Source organism: Pleuronectes platessa, chromosome 13 (assembly GCF_947347685.1).
Source record: "Pleuronectes platessa chromosome 13, fPlePla1.1, whole genome shotgun sequence".
Taxonomy (NCBI): Eukaryota; Metazoa; Chordata; class Actinopteri; order Pleuronectiformes; family Pleuronectidae; genus Pleuronectes; species Pleuronectes platessa.
This window is the reverse complement of record NC_070638.1, coordinates 1,593,779-1,618,666: the sequence shown is the minus strand read 5'-3', so window position 1 is coordinate 1,618,666 and position 24,888 is coordinate 1,593,779. Positions and strand designations below refer to the sequence as shown.

Sequence of the window (24,888 nt, the reverse complement as noted above, 5' to 3'; positions counted from 1 at the left end):
ACAGTGACCACTACACAACTGACTGTAGTGCTGTCTCTTGTATAACTGCCATGAAAACAAAGTGTAACTACACAACGTAACACAACCCCCGACATTAAGAGAGAGGAGAGAAGCTCTGAAGAGGACGCCAAGAACACTCCCCAGTGGTGAAGCCAAAGCTTAGCCCCGGCTCCTCCATGTTAGTGGATGGGACATGTACACAACTTAAAACAAGTAAACCTTCAACACATTTCTCTCAAAGATGATTTGATATTTTAGGTCTTCATTTCTCACTGTTTGTTCGAGTGTTTCTGATCAGGCCAGGTTTAGTCAGCTATGTGATGATATAAAAACAAGGTGACACATCACGACTGGCAGCTGACTCACGATTGGTCCAGAGCCCTCGACACCGAAGCTCCGCCCAGAGTTCGCTGCTGCACAGACTGACCCACAGTGACAAGATGGTGGCGTTCGAGTTCAAGATATTTTGGCTTCGTTTCTGGGTGGAAGGAGGAAGTGGAGCCGCGTCGTCCATCTTCATATAAAGTTTATGGTGCACAGCAGAGGAAGGGGGCGGAGTCACACCTGTACATCCCAGGTGTGATCGACCACAGGTGGGAAAATATGGAATGAGACAACTGACAAGAAAAAAACATTTTTACAATCAGACAACCTGCCCACGCTGCAGAGCACACCCAAATCAAAATTAAAAAAAAGTTAAAGAAAAATATTTTCAAAAGCACAACATTAAGGTTTTTTTTTTGTATATCCTACATCCAGCTCGATAGCGACATTAATAGTTCAACAGGATCAATATATTTTTATAATCATTTTTAAGGTACCTCTTATATTTTTCTGAGTATTTACAACTGTACAAGCAAAGCACACACTTCAAAGTGCACATATTTAATACAGTATTGACTAGTTTTGCATTTACAAGGTTTTATATTTTTCCCCCCAAAAAAAGAAAACAACCTGAAACGATTAAACAAGAAGGAAAATCAAAACGATTCTTATTCGTACATTTTACAAAAACAAACAAAAAAAGCAAAGTGGAGAGAAACTGCTGTTAGATTTGTCCTCTCTCTCTCTCTCCCTCCCTCCCCCTCTCTCTCTCCCTCTCTCTCTTTGTGTAAGACTTGTGACGACTAAATATTTTCCACGTGTCACACTTTAACATTTGGGGATTTTTTTTTTGTGAAAAGAAATAAACTCTATGCTTTTCTTGTATAAAAGTTAAGGCAAAGTCATTTTTCAAGTTTAAATAAAATTCAAGTTTCTCAAACACTGGATGGATTTTTTTTTTTTACATTTTGTGTAAAGATAGAGACCTCGACACATCTCTATTTTTTTTTCATCTCCCTACAAAAAAAAAAAAACGAAATGAGAAAGAAAAAAACTTAATGATATTTCTCATGGAATAAACAGCACTGGTTTACAAATAAGTGGATATGGTGAATGTTCATGTCTTTTACCATTTCCACCAATGAGAAAAAGAAAAGGGAAAAATAATAATTGACCCATCCAAGTGCATCTCAGTCCTTCAAAAACAGACAAACAAAAATCATTATAGCAAACTCAAGATTTAGCGTCCAAATCAGAAGCAGCTATGAGCGGGAGACCGGCTCTTTCATGAAGCTTCCCTTCTACACACGGCTTTTCTTAGTGGGATTTCCCAGAATGATTATTGTTGCAGGAAGACTTTGGCGAGACAGGCGAGGTCCCACGTCGCGTAGGTTTGCGTTTCCGCCGATAAAGATACCGTTTAAAGTACAGTGGTTATTATTATTTTAGTTTTTTTATTATTTCCTTTCTAGTTTTTTAAGGATTCTGCATCTGAAGTGAGAACTTTGAAAGATGAACCCGAGCACACGACTGAGGAGCAGGGAGTGATTCTCTCTTCGAGCTTGATACGTCCTAGAAAGCAAATGTTTTTAATTTGTTTTATGTGTTTTTTAATTTTTTAAATTTCATTTTACCCACTGATCACATTATTAGACGACAGTAAAACATCCGGGATTTGCCGAAGTGGCTGCTACAGAAAACGGACGTCACCAAATTCGACCCAATCAACCACTTCCCTGCCTGAATCTGTGCTCTTGCTACTTTACTCGGAATCAAACATTTCCACTTCTCCAAAACATGTCTCACAATCCCGCCCCTGGTTGATGTCTCCATCCTCCATCACGTCTCCATCCTGAACCTCGGGCTCCTGGTGAGTAAGAGGATGTCAAAGGTTGTTTTCCTTCACTCTGTGCTTTAAGTTTTACTCCTGTCGGCTGCAATTTATTCGAGAGGACAGGATTCAAGGAGCGAGAAGAGACTGTGTGCTTCGGTTAAACTTTCCCAATGTGGCTTTTTTTCTTTTTAGTTTACAAGAAACCGTTATAAACTCGGGACAAATCAACGTGTGAAAAACTCAAATGAGAAGAAACTGAGGAGAACGTGTGTTGAGACAAACGGGAACAAAAAGAAAAACAAGCCGAGTGGTTAAGACTCGACACTGAGGAGGAAGGAGAAGCTGCACATCATCGCTCCAGAGACGGACCCGACAGGACACGGTCAGATGTCCCTCATCACACTCCTGCTGTAAACCCGCCTGACTCCTGTCGGCCAAAATCATAACATTGTTAAACACGAGCCACGATCAAATAATTCACACTCCAACATGTCAAACTAAGCCCCCTCTCCCCCCCCCAAAGAAGACCCCACTCTTCATTTAACTTCTTCCTAAAAATCCTCTCGTCTCACTTTCAGTTTTCACCAAAGCAGCCTTGTAATGAAAATCCTCACTGACATAAAACCAGAGGCAGAAAAGCCAAACCAACTCGTGCCCCCACTAGCAACGCATCCTTCAGGGAATCATAAAAAAAAACAAAAAAAAAACTAATAACTTCAGTGACGAGCCGTCGGGAATAAAACCAGCTGGACAAAACCCATCCTGCACCACAGTGTGTTCAGGAATCCACAAGGCAGAGTGAGGAACACCAGAAGGCTTCAGCCGCTGTATCTTCAGAGATCGTGTTACCGGGTCCTTCAGAATAATTTGCTCCTGGAAAACTGGATTTGCATCTCGTTGTATTCCTCAGCGTTCAGGATCAATTCCCTTTTCTTCTTTTTCTTTTGCCTCAGGTAGGAAAATCTAATACATTTTCCTTGAGAAAACACAAAACAGTGCAAATTAACTTCTGCAGATGCAAATCAAGTATTTCTATATATAGTATGAGATGAGTTGTACTAGCAGATTCCAGGAGTCGACATCTAGCACCATTAGTCGGAGAAACCAGTAGAAACATGCCACTGTCACCAGTCTGTACCAAACACTCAACCCTACGCTCCTGACCGACAAGTCACCGGATGAGAGCGAGTGGTAATTTCCAAACTGCTTCAGACGAGAACTGAAACCAAGGTTTGACCCTCAACCTGCGTCTTTCACATGTGCCTGCTGAGAGTCACATTCCACAGGTTTCGATAGGATGTCCTTTTCTCAAAAAAGGGCAATGCCAAGAACACCGAGCTTCCCCTGACTTGTTAAGTTTCTTCAAACTTCAAACCGCTCTTCCTGCCTGACGCTAAAACCGACACTGGTAACGCATCAACAAGATCTGTGACGTGATGAGCCGGTCAGCAGAGTGAGCAAAGAGCAAAGAGCAAAGACAAGCAGAGGGAGGCGATTCTGTACAGACACAACAATCAGTGGAAGAAACCGCTGAGAAGTCGGTTTACAGCAGCAACTGTACCGACAGTCTGCAAACACAACTCCACGTGTGAAAAAGAAAAGTCATCGGCTGTAAATGAATCTGGAACAAACAACCCAGAGGTGATGTAAACCGAGGAATCCAGAGTCTTGTTGTGATGAGAATTAGATGTTAAGTTGCATACGAATGTGATTATGTATTAAAAAAAAACACGTCTGCTAATAATGACCCATAATTAAACTACATCACGTTGCACAACAGTGCCACTCAAAAATGCAAACAGGCCCGTCGCTTTGAGAGCCAAACAAGGTGGAGTCTGTTGTGCGCACTTTTTTCCCATCATCCACCAGGGCGGCTTCCCACAATGCCCTGCTGCTTCACACACGAGACCACTTTAATTCCACAAGGCCGTCTGGACAGAATGAATACGCTTCAGTGTCGTCTGTGCCAACTTGCAGACTGACACAACTACGCAATGCAAACAGAGAGAAGGAGAAATAAAAGTGAAATAAAAGAAGCAAATAAATAGAATAAAAAGGATGAAACGGTGCTCTACATGCACAGTAAAGTGCTTTTTGTCTGCAAGCCCTGATCAAGAAAAGAAGGCGTCCTCTACGCTTGTTTGTGACTGGTGATTCTGGGATATAAGTATTGAGTAGCCCTGACTTATATTTCCTCTTTTTTTTTTTTTAAACGCATCAGTGGAGCATAGTGGGGAGGGGGTCGGCGGACTTGGGAGGGGCAGGGAGTCTTCCTACTGCGGAGACTTGGGCGGCGTGTGGTGGGAATCTTTGCTCGGGGTTTTCCCTGGGTGGGGGGGCGGGGAGGCCCACCGCCCGGCCGGCCTTCTGCCCTCCCTCGGGGGTCTGCCCGGGGTGATGGCCGCAGAGCCGGTTTTGGAGGAGGGAGGGTGTGTCTCTCTGAACTTGGTGTCGCCTGCATTGGCCGAGGCGTCCGGGCACTTCCTCTCCTCGCCTGCAGGGACAGCGCAGGGTGGCTTGGCTTCCTTGGGGGTCGGTGGCTGCTGTAATGTCGGGGCGTCCTTCACCCGCTGGCAGATCTCGGCGTAGGAGGGTTTCCTCAGCTCCTGGCAGGGAACAACCACCACACAGTCTTTAAACATTCTGCTCGTCCACTGACTTCATCACTTTTATAAATCATCAATCTCCTTCTTCAGACCTGGTCATGTGAGTTTGTGTTGTTATTTACATTTCCACCGTGATGCAGAAAAACAACAGGCATCTTTTCTACCATCACAGACTCTGTCTTTACCGTGTTTTGGTTTCAGACTGATACCTGCGTGCGTTTTAAGAAGCAAACGTTTTTTTCCACCAAGGAAGTGTGAGAAATTGAATCGTCTGAAATCAAAGTCAATACGAGATGGTGCAGAATTAAGGAACGATTAATTTACACACTTTTATTCACACTAGGATCGATTTGTCTGTGATTGAGACGTCTGAGGAGGGATAAGCATTAAAAACAGGGTCTGGAGAGGAGACTGAGGTGAAAAGGAGAAAAGGAGAAATCAATACTGACTGTGGCAGCGCCGTTGACTTGCACTGATTTGCTTGCAGTGGAAGGAGTGCCAGGAACTCGCTCCACGGACGACTGCACCTCCTTTGGCTTCACCTCCATCACCTTCACCTCCCTAAAACGACAAACAGGAAGCATGGTCATTGAAGTCGCACCAACAATCTAGACAATAGAGATGTGAGACAACACAAGCCACAGACGAGCTAGGCTATCCCAGCAGTAGTCAGGTTGTTCAACAGACATGACTATTGACAAAGTGTAACCTCACCTTTTAGCTAAAGCTGGAAAATATATGGCACACACAAAACTTACAATTAACTTGCTTAAACTTAGTGATCTGGGTTGTCTAACTGACCGATGACTTCAGCAGAGGCACAAACACACTTTTCAAAAAATGGCTTCTTAAAGACGCCGGTGCCACCTAACGAGATTCTTGGACACTCACGCTGCTGGGAGGGAGGGAGCAGGACTGTGCGGGGGGGCAGCAGCGGGGGTCAGTGCCGGGGCCGAGGCCGGGGTCGGGGGGGTCGGCGAGGGCTGGAAGTTTGTAGGCATCGGGGAGGTGGGGGACCGAAGTGGCTCTTTGTTGCCGGCCGGGGAGAGAGCTGCTCCAGGAGCGGACTCCGCACTTACATTCTGCAAAGACACGCACAGACACACAATGGAGATTAAAAAGTGATTACAAAGCAAGTTGTGGTGTCCATGTAAACACCAGACCCATCGGGCAGAGCTCGAGGTTAAAACCGGTCCGTACCCGTTCCTTGGCTGTTCCGACGACCACGCTGCTGGCCAGTCGGTTGTCGAACACGTCGTCGGTCTTGAGCTGGCCGGCTGCTCCGGGCAGGGGGGGGAAGCTGGAGAGGCCCAGCTCGAAGCTCGGGGACGGGGGCTTGGGAGGAGGCGGTGGCGACTGGGGCGTCACTCTCTGCATGACGGCAGCAAACACGGAGTCAAAAAGACACAAACAACTTTGCGACACAAACAAAACCAAACTACCATCAGCAGTGATGAGTGTGAACAGCTTTGAACTCATAAAATACTGCGAATAATGACAATACAGGATAACTTCCATCCTGCTGTCATTGTCACATCCAAGGACAAATAGATTTAAGAGAATAAATAATAATCAGCTTCAATATAAAGACAAAGACAGAAAAAAATAATACTTACTGTAAACTTTTCATCCCTCTTTTTCCTAGAAGCAGAAACATTTTTCCTTTAAGAAAGAGAATATCTCCATTTACAGACATCCACTCAGTGAATCAATGAATTTACTTTGCTCAAAGTAAATACTGATTCACATTCACCACTTGTCTCACCGCTGTCCACACTACTCTGGAGTTTATGAGAGCTTAAGCATATGAACCATGAACATAATTGATATAAACATTTCTCTCCTCACCACTCTCACACATTACCAGAACATTTACATCTCACGTAAAGAAACATGTACAACGTGATGAGACCTTTGCTTTCTGATGCAAAAGGATTAAATGTTCTAACTTTTGTGGTTTTTACTATAGAAAGATCTCTGAAGGATCATTAAAGGAACATTATAAAAACTTCTCGTGGTTGTTATCCATTGAAAAACATGACGTACCTTCCTCGACCGATGCCCAGGGAGTAGTCTGTGGATGAGGGCTCAGTAACTCGCCCTGTGCCGACGGTGTCCCTACGGGGGAAGGCCGCGGTGGAGGGTAACCTCGTTCTGGGCTGGCTGGCGGGGAGTCGTGTCGGCGGGCTGCTGCGCACACCGTTGAGCCTCTCGCTGGGGAAGCTGGGAAAGAGGGCGGGGCTGTCCAGAAGCCCTGTGCTGCGGTCCGCTGTCGGGAGGGTCGGCCTCAAGTGAGGTTTACTGTGATTCCTGCAGGAAGGAAACACGACGCAGCATAAACCAGCAAGAAGCTGCTGTTAGGAAACAACATGAACTCTGGACAATGTTTCTTCTGAATCTTTATCCGAGAAGACAGAGACACAAACCTGTTCCTGAGCGAGTAGTGTCTGACAGTGAGGGGGGACGTCGCTGGTTTGAAACTGTGTGATGTTGTAAATCCGTTGAGGAACTGGTTGTTGTGAAATGGGGCGACCTGGTAAAGAGAACACAGATTAATTAGCAGAATTATTAGGAATCCTAACACCTAATGCTTTATATGCGTGTTATTTTAACAAACTGTTTTTAATGTGCCAGTCGACAGCAGACGATGACATGTTTGGAACTCACCAGCGTGGGGTCGATGAAGCTGTGTGTGGCCGACCAGGCCTGTGGCGTGATGAGGCTGTATAAAGGGAACTGCTGCTGGGGGCTGTACACCGGCGGGATGTAGTAGGACGTGTAGCGCTGCTGGGCGTACGGGTTCACCTCCACCGGCCGGTAACCGTTCTTTGGCATGAAAGTGTTGATAGCGATTGCCTTCGCCTTGATCCTCGCCTGCGCAACAGGGCATGAAATGAATGCCTGCCATCACATACTGAGGCCCAGAGTTCAGTGCATGTCTGAAGGCAGCTGTTGTTGTGTTGCTGGTCTTGGTGTAAGGCTTAATTTGTATACGTGTCAGGTGGCACTCAGTCTGTGTGTGTTTGACCAGGCGGCCTACCTTAATCGGCTTCCCTTGGAAGGTCTTCACCTCCTCCCGCAGATACTGATATGCCTTTATCCAAAAGTAAAGTGGACGACACAACATCAGGTAACAATTAGTTTTTAGGGAATCAGGACCATCAGAGTACGAGATGACTCTTTTGTAAGAACCCAAATAATAATGCACAACAAAACATTTTAAATCAAGGGTGGGGCTCAGAGTGATAACATTAAATGTACACGTTTCACTTGTTACCTGTTGTGCGTCTGCTTCTGATTCAAAGGTGATGAACCAGTTGTCGTTGTAGGCAAATTCACAGTTGATGAACTTGGGTAAGTTGTCCCCTTTAAAAAGAGCCTCGACCTCCTGCAGCACAAGACAGAAGGTCAAAGGAGGTCACAGAATCAACTACACCTTCAGATTTAGTATTTGTCTTTAAAGCACAGAACTAACAAGACTGTGAATAGACAGCCAACAAAGAAATGTGAGTGTGACCATGACGTGAAACTATTAATCACACATATTAGATGTTTATATTAGATATGTTTGTCACTTCAATGCACGAGAGCTTTGCCTGTATTCAGAGGCAAACCCGACAATGATCACACTTCAGGTCTTTGCTGACTCATGCTGCCTGGAGAACAACAAGGGGTCAATGATTAGCTTGTTAGAATAAAGCACGTTCACTGACCTCGATGGGCGTGGTCTCTGGAACCTCCCTGAGGATCACGATGCAGCGGTTCTGATTGGGCCGCACCTTCTCCCCCTTCTCATCCACCTGGACCAATGGCAGAGCTGGAGGAAAACAGATGAATGAGTTTTAGATGGTAAAAACTGAGAGACGCATTTCGCAGATTGTGATTTAGAATAATCAAATTTACTGGATGCTTCACATTATGCCGTCTATCACACTGGAAAACTGTTGAGTGTAAACATGAATTATGACCACATGAGGCCAAACACCTGCGCCAATGAATTTGTTTGCAGCATTTCATCAAAGGATGTTTTCACCCTGCAAACGAACTGAACAAAGACCGACTCTTTGTCTAAGGAACCTTTCACACCTGATACTGGTCCAGACTAAACTGAGAAGTCACAGTCCAAAACAAACCAGGAAGGAGTGAAACCCCCCCTTAAAATTAATTTACTAAATCTTTAGAGCAAAGATCGATGAACTAAAAGTGTAGCTTTCAGACAGAGAGGATTCCTTTAGGTGGTAAATTAGGTGTGTATATAGATTATCGAAGAGCAGTCGAGGCTCTGCTGGATGCACTTCAACAACCTCTCCTGGGAAATCAACCTCAAACACAATGCTGAAAAAAATTCCGGCCAGTTTGTCTCTTCAGCAGATAAAGCAGCCACCTTCAAAGTCCTGCTGCACTAATGAAATCACACACACACCTAATGAACGTTGGCAGCAAACACACAACATCACAGAGTCCGTTTTGTATCGGCTCCTAATCGACGTTTAACTCACATCGTAAAATGTCGACGATCAGCTCGACATCCGTGCTGAGCTTCTTGACGTGGTCCAGGTTGGCCACCGTCACGATTGGCACGTACTGGTCGCTGTCCATCTGGGAGATGAGGTACATGTCACTGGCCAGATTCTCCCTGGGAGACAAAGGAGAGCAGCAGCAAAGGTTAGTGACACTTTCAGGGCGCGGCTCACACAGTGAAATGTCCCGTTGTTAACATGTGGTGTGGACATTTGACTTGTATTTAAACGGTTGAGTGTGTTTGAGTCACACCTTTCCTCACCTGAGAGACGTCACATCAAACCTCACTTAATAAATAAAAATAAACATCGAGCGGCTTTTCTTTACGATACGTGACGAGGACAGATTTGAGAATGTGAAGCGGTGCCCTTCTGGACACAAGTGCAACTCTTGAACCATCTCTTGTTCACAGCTGTTGCCCAATCGGCTGCTTTACTTATTCAACTGCAGAGTGGTTTTCTAAAGAGCCACAGAGCTCATTTCACCGTCTCCAGATGTTCTCTCATCTCTTTTGATGCCCCAAATGTAGGTTTGGTGAAGCTACTTGTCTTAAACCAGTCTGTAAAGTTTACTCTGTGACTTTTCTAAGTTGATTAACAGGAGGAAGGAAAAAGCCATCCTCGGGGGCCTTTCTTTTCTGGTCTTCCTTTAGTGATCACTAAGGAGCAGACATTTTTCTTGCTGTGTCTCAATTTAAGTGCTTTCCTCCATTAACAAGTGTGAAACAGCTGCCGAGACACCACAGAAATATGAGGCTGAACCAGGTTGGCCAATGAGAGGTTCAGTCGAATATTTGTCCTTATAGCTCGTGTCTCTCTTTTAAAAATAAAAAATATGATACTATCCAAAGCACAGCACCACTAACGATGCCAGATGACAACATGACTTGAGTTCTGGTCGTCTCAAAGCTCTCTGTAAATGTATACATTTTAAATTACTACGGTAAGCTCACCGGGAAAGACAGAACTCCAGGGTCTTCTTCAGGTGCTCCCTCAAGCCCTCCTGGGGATTCTCAGGCTGGGGATCACTGCCTGCTGACACACATACAGGAAATATCTTCGTAAAATAAAGAGCAGTACGGGAAACCTCTGAGCCTGGGAGCAGAACATGTTCAAGACCAATGAGATGTAAGGTTGAGTAAAACAGAAGAGAGAGGAGCAGAGGTGGTGAGAAACGAAACATCTACTGACGTGAAGAAGTAGAACAAGAGAAAAAAGGTTTATGTTACATCTTTAGAGCCCAAACACTTTATCTACTGGTCGCTGCAGAGACTAAACTGTAACAGATATTTTAATAAACACATTGTACAACCCCCCCCACCCCCCCATACCGATCTGTGACCCGCCCACAGCCTGCTCCTACAAGCAACCAGTCACTAACCAGCCCACCTGTGTGCCCAGGCTGTCCGGGCTCCGGGTATTCCGTATAGGCCGGCTCGGCGCACTCCAGGGTGACGGGGGCCGTGGGGGCCGGCTCAGCCAGCATCACTGGAACCGGTGGAGGCTCATCGGGGCCGGTTAGTAGTGGCTCCTTGTAAGCCTTGTCTTCACTGCCCTCATAGCCTGTGACAATCAACAAGAAGAAGAAGAAGAAGAAGAATTAATGAAGTGCCTCGTGTTTGAGATCCGTCTCTAAAGCCGTTATCAGACATGGGCTCCAGAGAACATTTTCCATTTTCTTTTCAGATATGAAGAACACAGCAGGAAACAGAACATTCAGGTTATAACTCAGTTTCCGGTCTGTCCCGTGTTAGAAACGTCATCAACACGACCACTGCTCTATTCTCTCACATGGCCTCACTGGGACATTATCTGCAGTTTCTACTTGGGATCAGGAAAACTCCAGAGAAAGTGTGCAACAACTGACTGACACATCCGTTTCCACGTGCAGCAAAGCCAGAAGAGATTGTACGGAATCCAGTGCACGTCTGAAAGCAGCTTAAAGATGAAAGATAAAACTGTACATTAGATAATTAATGCCTGATGCTTATCTCCAGCAACTGACATCACAAGCTCAGCCCCTTTTTCTACTGTGTCTACAAAGACGACATCTTTTCTAGTCTACGACACATACAAATAAAAAATACCTTTTAATAGAGTAATGTAAAAATCTGCACTGATAAATTGAGAACACCTCCGCAGTATTAACTCTATAACAACAAAATCCAAGTAGTGTTATAATTATAAATATGTTATACGAAAAATATATTTGCCATAAAATGAATGTTTTTGGGAGATTAAGCCTTCATTCCTGAAATTTAAATAATTCTTGCAAATGTTTCACAATTAAAGTCTACTGCAAAAGTTGAGAATAACAATTTGTAAGTCACTTGAGGGCTTTTAATGTGAAACATCTGTAAGTGGTGACATAGTACGACAGGACCAAGTTTGTTGAGTTGACAGAATGAGTGCAGCACAACACAATACGTTGAATTAAAGAAAAGAGGAAATGAAGGAGGTGACGCAGGCAACAATCCCAACACTAGATTAAAAAAGGGAGATGTCTAAATGACAAATGATAAACGTTGGTTGCAGAGTGTTTGTGAAATAAGGCAGTTTCAAATAAAGGTCTGGTTGCTCTTTAAGTTAAAGTACATGAGCAGATCGCCTACTCCTCTCTTAGTGACGATTAAGGTGAGACGGCCCAAAACAAATTCTCCTTACAGCAAAACATGTTAAAAGAAATTCAATGGCTAAAACTTAGAGTGAATGTCCTGAATTAAATCCATGAGTCCTGGTGCTGAGCTGTAAACACCTTCATCACCGATAGATCTTTATTTACTCAAAGGAACAAATATTACTCTATCAACAGGAGTTTCGTTCCCTGATGACACAAAGTCACAGTGAGTCTGTGGAAACAGGCGTCTGCATGAATGGCCTGACTCTGCTGCGTCACCCAACTTCTGCAATAAATGTTCCACAAATGTCTTCAGAGACAGAGAAGACGAAACAGGCCAGAACGTCAATCAGACTCAAATGCAGACTAATCAATAATTTCTGTTTCTCCACCACATCCTGGTTGCCTCTGCACTGGCTATACTTGGCTGGGCACATTAGAGTGAGTGATTATGGTCATTTGTGCCGAGGGAACAGCGACTGCAGTGGGAATATTCATAGCTCATACTAAATTGAGCATGAATGATTAAAGAGGTGTCTTGGCATGACGAGAAAGTGACAAGAATAGACAAAGGCAAACTAAAATAAGGGTTTGGGCGTAGCTGTTATTTTTGCCCATAGAGTATCACATATATATATAATTTGGGGTGTAGGTTGACAGATGAGCAGAAGATTGGCTGCTTTAACTTTACTCCCATCATTAGTTGAACTCCATCTGACCCCACAACTTCCAATGACTCATGTATTCTGTTCATTGTTGGAGTCAAAAGGACAAATTAATTATCTTCACTGTTCACTTCTAACTTCCACTTTGATTCCCTCAGTGTTTTTAAACTAACAGACTTCCACCTCGCCTTTTCCTCTCTAACCAATACGACTCCAAAGAACCTGCTTTACTCACATTTGCGATTGCAAATAGACGTGTGAGCATTGTAAATTGTTCTTAGAACATAGGACAAGATGGAGACTATCCCGTGTGACATGTTGTCAGTGTGTGTGCTCCCAGCTTAATACTCTGTGTTAACAACACACTGCTGGGGTTCTCTATAATATTGTAAGGTCTCGAACTTACTATATAAAGTGCCTTGACATAATATACGTTGCTGGTACTATATAAATAAAATTGAAATTTAATAGAATTTAATATGTTTGACTGATAATCATTTCATTGCATTTACTATTGTTATAGATGAGGTCATTACATTTTGTTTCCCGAATTATTGGCTGACCTTCTGGGCCGGGGTCAGCCAAACTATCGCAGCCTTCCTTCCATGGCTGCAGGGCAGCAGTTGTGGTGTCAGCACTTCCGCTTGGGTCCAGGCTAAACATGTGGTTGGCCCATGCTTTCGCATTGGGGTTGAGGTCTGAAACCTTGGCGGATTCCTGTGAAGAGACCACAGACGTAGGTCAGTTGTTAGTCAGATGTCAATTCAAGCCAATGTGTACCTGTTCTTCAAAAAGGAGGTTACAGTGAAAAAGAAGATAAATACTCATCAACTCATTGGACTAAACCTTTGTACACTCGTCATAATTTTGTTTTGCATATAAAACATTGTGTTTTGCTTTAATCCTGCATTCTACAGCCGTGTCCAGTGCTACTTGCTGCTTGTTTTTACCGTCCAGAGTCAGAAGCAGTATTTGCACGTCGTGAATCAAACACACCCTCCCTTGTTTGCTTTTGGTTCCCTTATTAATGATTTACACACTGTCTCCATTCAATATAAATACAGATGTATTAGGATTAAATGAATTCAGAGGGATGTGAACTGCTAATTTGAATGGAGTCGTTTAATACAGATGTAGTGTCCCTGCAATAAAGACTGTTTATTATTACCTCACATCAAAAATACTCAACATATTCATACAAAAATTAAGATGCATAAAATATGAATCCATTTGAAGTAAAGACAAAACAACAATATAAGAACTGATGTAACATAACCATCGAGTATGTGGGGCAGATGATGCAGGAGACCAGGTGACAGGTCAATCACCGGGAAAACAAAACATATTTTCCCTTCTCTTGAACAGTGTTTGTATAAGTACATAAGGTTACTGAACACTACTGAGCACTGTTCCAAGTGACTGAGGAACCAGCATTGTGTCCAGACTGACTGGGAAGACTTACATTACCTTATCCCTGGCTTGAGAAATCCTTTGACTGACAATCACACAATCAATTATATTTCTGCTTCCTCAGCCCAACAAAATCTGACAGGAACTAAGATACCAGTACAATCTGACAGGGACCAGGCCCATCACCCTGGCCACCTGCTGGGCATACTCACAGAATCAAAGCAGCAGTTCAGCACGCATGTCTCACAGGCCAACAGACTGTAACCCAGAGCCGTGGTGAGAGCCAGCGTTTCATTTAAGTCCTGAGGCAAACCGGGCCAGGCGCTTCCTGCCGCTGCTGGTATAAGACTCCACTGCATCCAATCCATGGTTCACACTCATAAACTGAGTGAAAGTATCTTCACAGGCAGACGGAGGAAGGCTCCAGACCAGCATTGTATGCCTTAAACCATAACCGGGCTTCTTCAAGTGAAGCAGCCACCAGCACACCTCTTTAAATCCCCCCCCCGGTCATATCACAGCCACGCTCTGTCTGGCCCCTTAGATCCAAGCGGCTCGGTTGATTCAACAAATCTGATATCTGCTGAGGCTCCGTTGCCTGGTGGGCTGGGCTGACGTTGCAAACGCTGACTGGCTCTCCTGCTGCTGTCAAACATAATTCTCTGCTTTTGCTTTGTCGCTGCTGCAGTGAGTCACTCTCCAGTGAAATACTGGAGCTGAGGAGGGAGTGTTGAGTTGTCACACCTGAGCTCAAACGAAGCCTGCTCCGGTGATCCACGCGCTAAATCAACCCTGAGGCATCACTCAAATTAAATCAACCCTCACGAGCCTTGGTTTTAATAGATTATTCTGCTAGAAGAAAGGCTTTGAAAACCTGGTTCTTATTCAAGAAGCTGCAAAAACAAATCAGTAATAGAAACTAAAGAAGAAAGAAAGATATTCAAGGAGTGACGAAAGAGAGGTTAGCCTGACTTGGTGCAAAGATGGCTATAAACAAACAAACAGGGTTTTCTGGGTCGTATTTCACAAACACTGAGCTAAAAGATAATTTGGGATGCGTTGGAACAGACAGACACCCCCCCCCCACCTGTGCTAATAATCCAGCCCTGCACTAAAGTAAAACTCCCACTCCTGCCCCACTGGCTGCAGCCATAGAAACTGCTGCTGACGTCACCGGATGTGATCGTGTGGGCACCGCTTGACCTTTCAACAATTTTAAAATGTTCCCTTCCCTCACAAAGGAGGGAAAGGTTAGCTGCCTCCCTGATTGAGGCTGTATTTTGGGAGGAGACCAGACGATGTGATTCATCATGGACGGTGGACAGAGACAAGTTATTGTTAGTGTCACCGGAGGGCGGCCGGTGTAGCACTGGTTTTATTGCTGCGCATCTCGGATGAAGGCGAGCTTGCTGCCGCGGATATAAAGTCTGGGACAGCAGAGGCCTTCAGGGGAGAAAGCAAAACAGCTGAATTTGGATTTATCCATCTGTCTGCACACCTGAGGCTCGTCATCCCTCTCTCACAGCTACAGAGCTGCAGGAGACAATGGGCTAGATGACGCTGAGCATTCAGGAGTCAAATGCATCTCAACGGCTGTAACACGCTTCATCCTGAGCACAAGTTACTACGCAGCTGTTTAAATATAATATGAGCATTTCAGATTCAAGGCAGTTCAATTTTTCAAACACAGAGGGTGCTGACGTCGACTTGGAAAGACGATGAGGTTGTCGTGATTAAAGGAAACTAATATTCAAGATTCAGGGAGGATTTTCTTTCCACGGTGGAAATTATACATAAACATGTCTTGCCTCCTGCTGCTCTACACAATCGCCAACCCTCACCTTAATGTTTTGAACACTCCTGTTGTTGTGTTTGCAATTCTCCTCCTAAACAAATGTTTAATGTTTGTGACGTATTCAAACACAAAGATTGAGCCTGACCTGGACTAATCACCACTTAGTTAAAATACTGAAAAAGAATGTATGTTTGTTAGTTAGGATCAGGGCGGATAGCGGTTAAAATAACACAGGAAAAACATAAAATAATATTACTATGATATTTTTATGGCGGTTTTGATCATTGACACATTTGTTTACAAATGTCATGTTATTAAAAGCTGGGGCACGTGGCTTACGATGAGACTTTGATCCCAGTTTGAGTCATTATCTCTTTCAAGTCTGAGTCCATAACTGAACAGGTATGTGCAAAGCATATGGTGCATCATTGTGTTTGTGTGTGTGTGGGTGTGTGTGTGTTTTGATGATAGAACCACATCACTTGTGTTACTATGACACATGACTCGGATTATTTAAAAAACTCCATTTTCTTATTTCACAAGTCCTATTTTTGAAGTGATATTTTAAATTAATTATCCCTAAGTTAAATACTGCAGTAATGAGCTTGGAGCCTTATCAATTGGCTCTTTTATCTAAAGTCTGAGGAAATAACTTAACCTTCAAAGTCACTTCCCGGTGTTCATTTTACAGATTTCATACATTTCCTCTTGTTTTGGTTGCTGTTCTCTGTGAGGTCCACTGGCAGCAGCATGTGAATCGTCTATAAACATAAAATGAGCGATTACAAAGATAACCTGGACTGAACTTGTGCCTTTTATGACTTTTTAATAACGGAAACTGACTTTGCTCAAGAACCTTCACATCCTGAACTGTGCATATTCAACCCCGGAGGCGGCATTTTGGGTCTCAGCCGCTTATCACACCACTAATCCCGGCTCGTAATGAGACCTACAGCCTAGGGCATCAGCCCACTGGACTCGACAAGGACGAGAATTTCCCCTTCCCTTTTGGCTGCCAATCTTCTTTCCAATCTCGAGCATGCGTAAATGAGAGCGGAAAAAGACAGTGGGCTGTTTCCATTTCTTATTTTAGAGTTCTCAGGAAAAATAACTTTTTCTTTGCCTGAAGGCCATCCACTTACTTCTCACCCATTTCCTTAGTCCCACATTCTTTCCTATTTAAAGAGGTTGATTGAAACCCACCAGGGAAACATGACGACACTTCCCTGAGTTTGCTTAGTGACACATACTGGTTCGCTCCCTCAATTCATTTCCCTGGGTTTCCACTATATTGAAGCAGCAGTTGTGTTTTGCTCTCTGATCCGAGGAAGTGGAGCCTGCAAAACAGGGAGGGATCTGGAACCTGAACAAGCTGTGGTGCTGGTGCAAAACATTGCTTAAGAAAAACTGATTATTAATCCAAACCAAGAACCTTGTGGCACAACCAGCCAAGAAAAGCTGCCGACCAGACACACAAGCAGAACAGTGTTTCCACCACTGTTCTGACAGCACAACACAGCTGGGGGAGGCTCAGACAGCCCCTATAATTCACCACCGACCTTCATTGTGTTTTCTTTGCACCAGAGATCCAAGGGGGGGGGGGGGGGGTCACAACCAGGATTCACCAGTGTCTTGCTGAAAGATGGTGTGGTAACCCACCATGGTGACCACATTTAGCCCTGACATTCTTTGCTAAACTCACATGCGCTAGCGTCAATCAAACCGGCAGAGCTGTGGAGCTCCCTGGGTGAACCAGAAGCTAAACAGCCTGCAAATGAATATGTGCTATAGACAAAACCATCATTTTAAAGCAGCTACATCATCCTGGGAAAAGGAACAAAAACACAAGTCTATGACAGAGGTTGTGCTTAAAGAGGTTCACATACTTATACAAGCTTAGGAAATGCCTCAGATACGGCCCGAAATGCCGGGTTGGACATCGGCAAGAGCACGAATCTACTGTATTTACTTAATACTACGTCTTCTAAGTATATTAGTTTCTTCTTTTTCAAAAATGAAAAAGAAGAAACTACTGTGTTCACACATCTTCTCTCCCGGACTTCTACCAACTTAGAAAATAGGGGGAAGCCAGGTCATACAACAAAGATACTAATCATCACTTCATACAGCAATCATGCATGTTTAGTAAAACACGGACCTGTCAGCGAAACCGGTCTGAATAAAAGTCTCACTGAAGTTAATTATTTTAGCCTGTTAAAAATTAACAGCTTAATTTAGTCAAGCTGCTCAGGAAGAACACGTCAGACACTTGCTCTGCACCTTGTTTTCTATTAAAACTGCTTATGTTGACCCAGTTACACCACTTTACACCTCTGAGGTCAAGGTGGGGCGATGACTGGTATTGTTTGGTCTGCTTGATGGATGACGGCAAGCAAAGCAGTAAAACATCGGCTTTGAGGGAACACGGCTCCTGAATGCAACCAGTCTAACAATAGTTTCCAAAACATGAGTTACAGCAGCTCTGCTGGATGTTTCCTCTGCGTTGATGAAAACTATCGACTTGGGTTTAAGTTATGGCAAATCTCTGATTAACACTCACGGTGACCTTTCGCAGTTTCAGACAAACTCTCCCTTGTAACAATCATAAGCCGTTCTCACCTATGCAACCATATATTTAATCATTTAAAACTTATAATACTTAATTAAAGTTAAGAGACATATTGTAATAAAGGCAGATTGACTCAACAAATAACTTATTTAAATGTCTAAACATCCCCATCAACACAAGGGCTCTCACAGTATCATAATCATAAGTTACAGCCTCAGAATTAACCACTTTTAAAAATGACAATTCAAGTGTGAGGAAAAGCAACTAAGACAAAATCACACACACATTCAACAAATAGAAGCATAACAAGACAAAGGGCCAAGTGAACACCAGGAAGAAAGAGCTGCCACACCCACACCCTGGCTTAGTGTGATGATAGTAACCGAACATCTTATTTTTCGGACACTTTTTGACGAGGCCTCGGGTTTAAGCTCCAGCTTGTTTGGTAGACAGTGCGTAATGTCGTGTTGACACATCCCATCCATGGGAATCAATCATCAACTGATGCACTGCTGCACCCACCATGCACCGCTCTGTTTTTAAAGTCCTGGCTTTCATGCTCCAACAAGGAACAAAATGTCACGTCTATGATCAATAGGGCCACTACAGGCTCATGAAAAGAGAGAAATAAAAACAGGTCATGCTTATTTAGTTACAAGAGCTGCCTCTCTGTTCCTTCACTTCTCCAGTATACATAATCAGTGTGGGAAATCGACTCTATTCAAAGGCAGGCTGTGACTTGGAGACTGCAAACACCCAGTCGGGACATAATATCATCTTTAAAACATAATAATGTTAATAATTGTAATCTAGGAGATAGGGTAGTGGATCAAATCTTGAGCTTTGGCAAGACAGCTTAAAAACAGACAAAACTAGAATGTCAATCAGTACAGCCCCAACCTCAACCAGGCCCATAGGTCACCTGAAATTCAATACGCATGAGACTGGATCCTCGTGTCAATACATCAAGATTATTGGACATGAAAACAAAACGTGTATGATTTGTGTAAAACTCACCAAATGGGAGTTCTCTTTTGCCTCTTGCACTTGCTGCACCTGTGGTTCAGCTACAACTTTCGTGTCCTGGTCAGAAGTCATGAGCCGTCTGCTTCTTGGCTCCTCAGGGAGAAGTCTCTGCGTCACCAAGTAAGCTACAGGGGGGGGGGGGGGGGGGGGGCAGAGGGGACGGACAAGTTAGATTCAAGAGCACATGTTTATCACAGAACTGTGGCATCATACCAGTTGTAGCACGGGGAAAAGGGAACAGTGTCTCACAGATGGCTGAACTTTCAAACAAAGCACACAAACGCCTCTGGAGAACATCCATCAATCAAAATATTGTTTTACTAACGAATGGGACTTGTTTTCATTGCTGGTTTGTACACACAATACCATGTAGTGAATATCTTTGAGATGTGTAATTAAAAGCTGCTCATCGTCTCATTCAGACATGTTTTTATTAACCATCTGTTGCCCTGTGTCATTTTGGTTATATCCTAAGTTCTTATGTATATAATTTAACTACGTATAAATCTGCAACACACGTGAAATATGAAACAAATTGACACAGGTAACAATATTTTGTGTTTATCGCTTTGTTACTCTAAAATCACAAAAGACAAATGTTAGCAGCACGGGCAGGTATTAATCTTAGTTTCTCACCACAGGGTTTATTACTTGTGATGTTTTTTTCGTGGTTTAATATCCTTTACAGAATAAGTGTAGCAGCTGGTGGCTAAAAGTAAAACCTTTTTTTTTTAACTGTCAACTGCTGCCAACACATCGGTCTCACTAAAGCTGTGAGCTACGGAAAGAGAGGAGGGACATTGGTGTATGGGACTGAGCTCTTGACAGACAGGTTTTACTGAGTTTAAAACAAGTTTAAAACACGGAACAGGAAAATAAATGATTACACATCTATTACACAATCCAGCTGATATCTATGAGACATGAAAAATAGAGGATTCATGTAAATTCCAACGAGGAAAGCTGAGCTCAAGGCTTATATATGTTGACCAGCATGTATCAATATAAATAAATGTTGAACTTTAGACCAGATACTACTTTGTCCACATGAGTGTTTTGGCTCTGTATCAGTTTTAATCTGTCCATACTAACACAACTGAAGATGAATATTACGTAGCATGTGTGTTCCAGTGAACACGGAATTGTCCGAATAGCAGCTTTTGTGTTCCACATGTAAACACAACAGCTGTTAGCAAAGACAACAGGGTCAGCAAAGCTCGTAATTGATTATCCGTGTTGCGTTCTAAACTGGTAGCCGAGGCTAATGACAGTGGTTTTCTTCCGATAGGAGTCTGACAAATCAAGGAAGGCTTTGTCGCGGTTGCAAAGACCCAATCAGCAAATGATTGTGAGTGTTAATGGATAGTTTACAAAAAAAAAACTGTCTGTCCAGAATATTAAACACAGCCCAGAGCTTTCTCACTAAAATGTGGCCAGCAGCGCTTCCAACCCTCTGTTTGATTATCTCTAAAACATCTAGTGTGGATGCCAGCTGATCTGTAGCATGGCTGATGAATTGTCAAATGAAAACGTAGTAGTATGGATGTGGCCTTAGACTGTTTATGAACCTATGGAGACTACATGTTGCAGCACTGGTGCGTGGATCAGGTTTTCAGCATCACTAATTCATCTCTAAGGCTGCAGTTTCAGCACCAGACGTCCTAATGATGAATCACTTCCACTACAGCTGACCTCAGCGTCACACGTTCGCAGGCCAGAAAGGAGGAGGAAGCTCCAGCGAGTCCAAACACCACTGGCAACACCTTCTCTCCTGTCCCGATGGGGCCGTTTGTAAAGCAGCGATAATGCAAGCACAACAATCGGGTGCCTGTCTCTGACAGAGGCCTTGTGTTTGCATACAAAGCAGAAAAAGAATGGCATGGCTGTAAAGCTGGTGACCTCTGATCCACATACTGATTCCCATACACAGCTTGTGTGTGTGTCTGTGTGATGCAGTTGTGATTATTGGGGCTAAACACAACTCTCCGTTAATTCTACTCAGTCATCAAAACAGCCGTTGTGTGATAAACGTCTCTGAACAGTTCACTTAAAACCTGTTCACCATCAGAACTGTGCATCCCCCATGGCACTGTTAATGATGCAAATACCAGGCTGTAGAGAAGTATTTAATAAAGTTGTCTGTGGTTTTTGCAGCATCAACATTATGGCTCCAACTAACAGTTAATAACATTATGAGTTATTCTTACATTTTAAGTTCAACAATTTATCAACGGTGTCTATAAGACATAAAAAGGAATGCTAAGGTCAATGTGACATCCTCAATGGTGGTTGTTTATTTTTAACAAAAAGCCCAGAATCAACCAAATATCCCATTTACAATAAATCTATTTATCTAATAATTCCTGTAATCTGTCTTGTCTGTGACTCACAAATCTTGAGAACTGTTCATCTTCTCGGCTTCACACTCTTCATGTGTAAACTTTGAGTGAACTGGCAACCTTTACTTGCCACAGCTCATTAACTGCAGGTCCCTTTTATAGTTTCAGTAAGAAAGCTGCAACCAGCATCACCACAGGTCAAAGTACCAGCTGATTCCAGACAGGCATGGAGTCCATTACAACTTGATTTGTGTGTCACATGAACCTAAATACAACTGTCAGTGCCAATGAGCAACAGCTATTTATTTAAGAACAAAACAGTGTTGCTTGTGCTTTGTTGGGGGGTTAGATTCAAAAGTGAATTATTTCTTCAAAAAGATTAATGTTTAATGTGTGCGTTTAATCCCATAAGAAATAAATCCCAGGTTTTTACCCTATAGAGCCATGAATTATTCGGAAATAGATGAAAATGTAATAAAAAGCCCCCCCCACACAGCGTTAAAGAAAGGGCTGTGTACTCACACATGTCCAATCCTTCCAACAAGATTCATGGAAATCTGTACACTGGTTTTTGTGTAATCCTGCTGATAAACAAACAACCCAACCGACAGGGGTGTAAACATTACCTCCCAGGCGGAGGTAATATCCCTTGAAAAGGAGCCTGGTGGAGTTTTCTTGTCAACAAACAAGGTCTGTTTACATCCAGTGCAGCAAATCATAACACTTTGTGTGTCCAGTGTTTCCCCAACAATTGTGCAGGCCAGGCCAGTGGGAGTCCCCACAAAGCCACTAAAAAGACTGGGAATCTCCACTGGCTGATTTCTAATATTTGCGGTTCAGGATTTTTTATGAAACTAATTCCAGCTTGAATCTAAACAAGAGTCTCTGAAAAGTGATGCTTAAAACTGGACAGTTTACAGTAACTTTCATAAACTTGTGCATGGTCAACATCTGCTTTATTAAGTGAAGATGCGCTCGGTGTCAAGTGAGCAACCATGAATGTGAACACATCCAAAATATGACATGTACACAAACAGCATCTTCAGTGCATTATAAACTAAATTAGATTAAGAATCAAATCAACATGCCGTCAGTGTAAATAAAGCACACCTAATGTAAACACAACTAATACCTCAGGGACACAGTTTGCTATGATTGTCTAACAGAGCTTTGGCCTAGTCAACAACTGCAGCTGGGATACACACAACGCACACAAACTGTGCGTGATGCTGTTACACATCTGAATACAGGTTTGGCAATCGCCATTTCACTGAATCGTTTGTGTGTCCTTCTACTGTGGTGTGGTTCTGGTGTATTAAAAAGGCTTTGGGAGCCATTGTTAAACTGAGCAGGTGAAAATCCTCACATGAAAGTTGTGACTCCGTTGTTCATGCAGAGAACTGGATGATATTCATGAGCTTCAACACATGTGACCAGTATGTTACAATCCTCACTGGTGGGATTTAATCTAAATTATTGATATTAGTCACGGTCAAATACACAGCTATACTAAGCTGTTTATGTAAGGAAAAACAATATACCTTGCAGCACAGTACGTGTATAAAGAATACAGTGACGTTTTAGTAAAGATTGTGCAGCATCACACAACTCCCGACAGGGTTTGCACTGCGGTGTGACCCGGCACATCCCATAGAAAGGCTGAACCCGGTCAGTGTGGACACCTTTCCGCCACAGATCCACTGAATCATAACATCTAGACGAGGCCTGGCCCGAGACACACGCCTTCTCTCCACCCTGCATCATCACAAGAGGGGATTCACAACGCAAACACCAAACTGCGGTTCAGACACAACCCCGAGCTTCAACCCCTCTGGTGACAAATGCAGCAGTGGGCCAACGAGGTTATTTCTGGTGACTAGCCTCCGCTGGTGGAGGATGGTCACCAGGCATCTTGCATGTCCCTGTGGGGGTGGGGGGAGGGTGAACCAGTGTTTATCTCCAACCAGACCGACTCCAGCCCCGTGTTTGGGTCCACTTCACCACTCACACGCTGCAACTACAACTAAAGACGCAATGCAGGCGCCTTCAGGAGCTGACACCGCCGAGCCAGGCTGCAGCTCACACAAGCCATGCCCAATGCCAAGGGCCGCGTGCGGGCTTCCTGCGAGCGAAGTGCAGCCCGGAGGACGGTAATAAAGGAGCTATAAAATGGAGGCTGCGAAACACACCGCGATGACATCGTATAAAGTTGATATGGTTCTGGAAAGTAGCAGCCGCGTCTCATTAGCCTGCGTGCAGAAGCATCCAGTGAAAGATGGCGACCTCCGGCGTGATTTCGCGGATTCCCCAAACTACCCCCCGCCCCCCCCTCAACCTTTCCAGACGGAGTAATATCAAGTTAGCATGCGAGCTAAGTGAAGCTAATTGAAGCTAGCTCCACAGAGCGGTGTTGTGACGGCGCATAGCCGAGTGTCTGGTGCGGACTCACCTGTCACTTCTCACTGCGGGGCGACGCTAACACTTCGGCGGCGGTGGCAGCTGCTGGTGGCGCCTGACTGAGGCCTTGAACTGGCTTCCAGGCTAAATACGCAGGGTATTAGCTAGCAGGCTAAATCAAGCACGCTAGCGACAACCAACCGGCTTACCGCTCTGTGCCACACCGCAAATACGCGTCAGAATCCCGGGTGGAACAGCCACAGCGGGTCGTAGGACGATGCAAAAGCGACGCCCCCTCCCAAATAATGACTTTACAAAGAAAATAAAAAACAAAAGAAAATAATAAAAGCTGCTCCCCCCCGACCAGCACTGCAAGCTAGCTGAGACTTAGCTAGGTGGCTAGCTAGCTAGCTTGCCTATCAACTTCGTGCAGTCGGGCTCGGTAAATCTGGCGCCTGAGGTTTTCACAGCGAAGCGGTCTCGGTGGACAGCGGTGCTCTGCGGGAGAGGGAGTCCGAAGAGCCGGGCGAGGATCCCTGTGTGAAGCCGGAGAGAAGCCGCTGCTCGCCGGGAAGGTTCAGACACTCGTTAGCGCGACGGACGACGCCAGGAATGGAGAAGTAGCTGTTTCCTTTCCCTTTCGAGTGCAGCGCGAAGATCGTCACCGCCGTGGGGATGAATCACTCTGAGGCAGTGGCTCCTTTCACAACGATGGTGATAACAACCCAGTGGGGAGAGGGACAATTCAAATGAAACAAAGAGAAACAATGAAGGACTCGACTGTTT

At 44.1% G+C, this 24,888-nt stretch overlaps 1 protein-coding gene across 1 annotated transcript; it reads right to left on the bottom strand.

The window, feature by feature from the left end:
- Window positions 1-1,106: 1,106 nt before the first annotated feature.
- Window positions 1,107-24,736, bottom strand: larp4b (La ribonucleoprotein 4B). Its single transcript, XM_053438275.1, has 17 exons — window positions 24,155-24,736; window positions 19,358-19,491; window positions 13,130-13,283; window positions 10,674-10,847; window positions 10,238-10,316; window positions 9,264-9,400; window positions 8,478-8,581; window positions 8,042-8,152; window positions 7,805-7,858; window positions 7,432-7,638; window positions 7,191-7,297; window positions 6,811-7,074; window positions 6,381-6,405; window positions 5,965-6,135; window positions 5,656-5,846; window positions 5,214-5,325; window positions 1,107-4,764 (listed from the first exon to the last, which is right to left on the bottom strand). The coding sequence occupies exons 2-17, from the start codon at window positions 19,436-19,438 to the stop codon at window positions 4,432-4,434; spliced, it is 2,304 nt and encodes a 767-aa protein (XP_053294250.1). The 5' UTR covers window positions 19,439-19,491; window positions 24,155-24,736; the 3' UTR covers window positions 1,107-4,431.
- Between the last annotated feature and the right edge of the window lie 152 nt (window positions 24,737-24,888).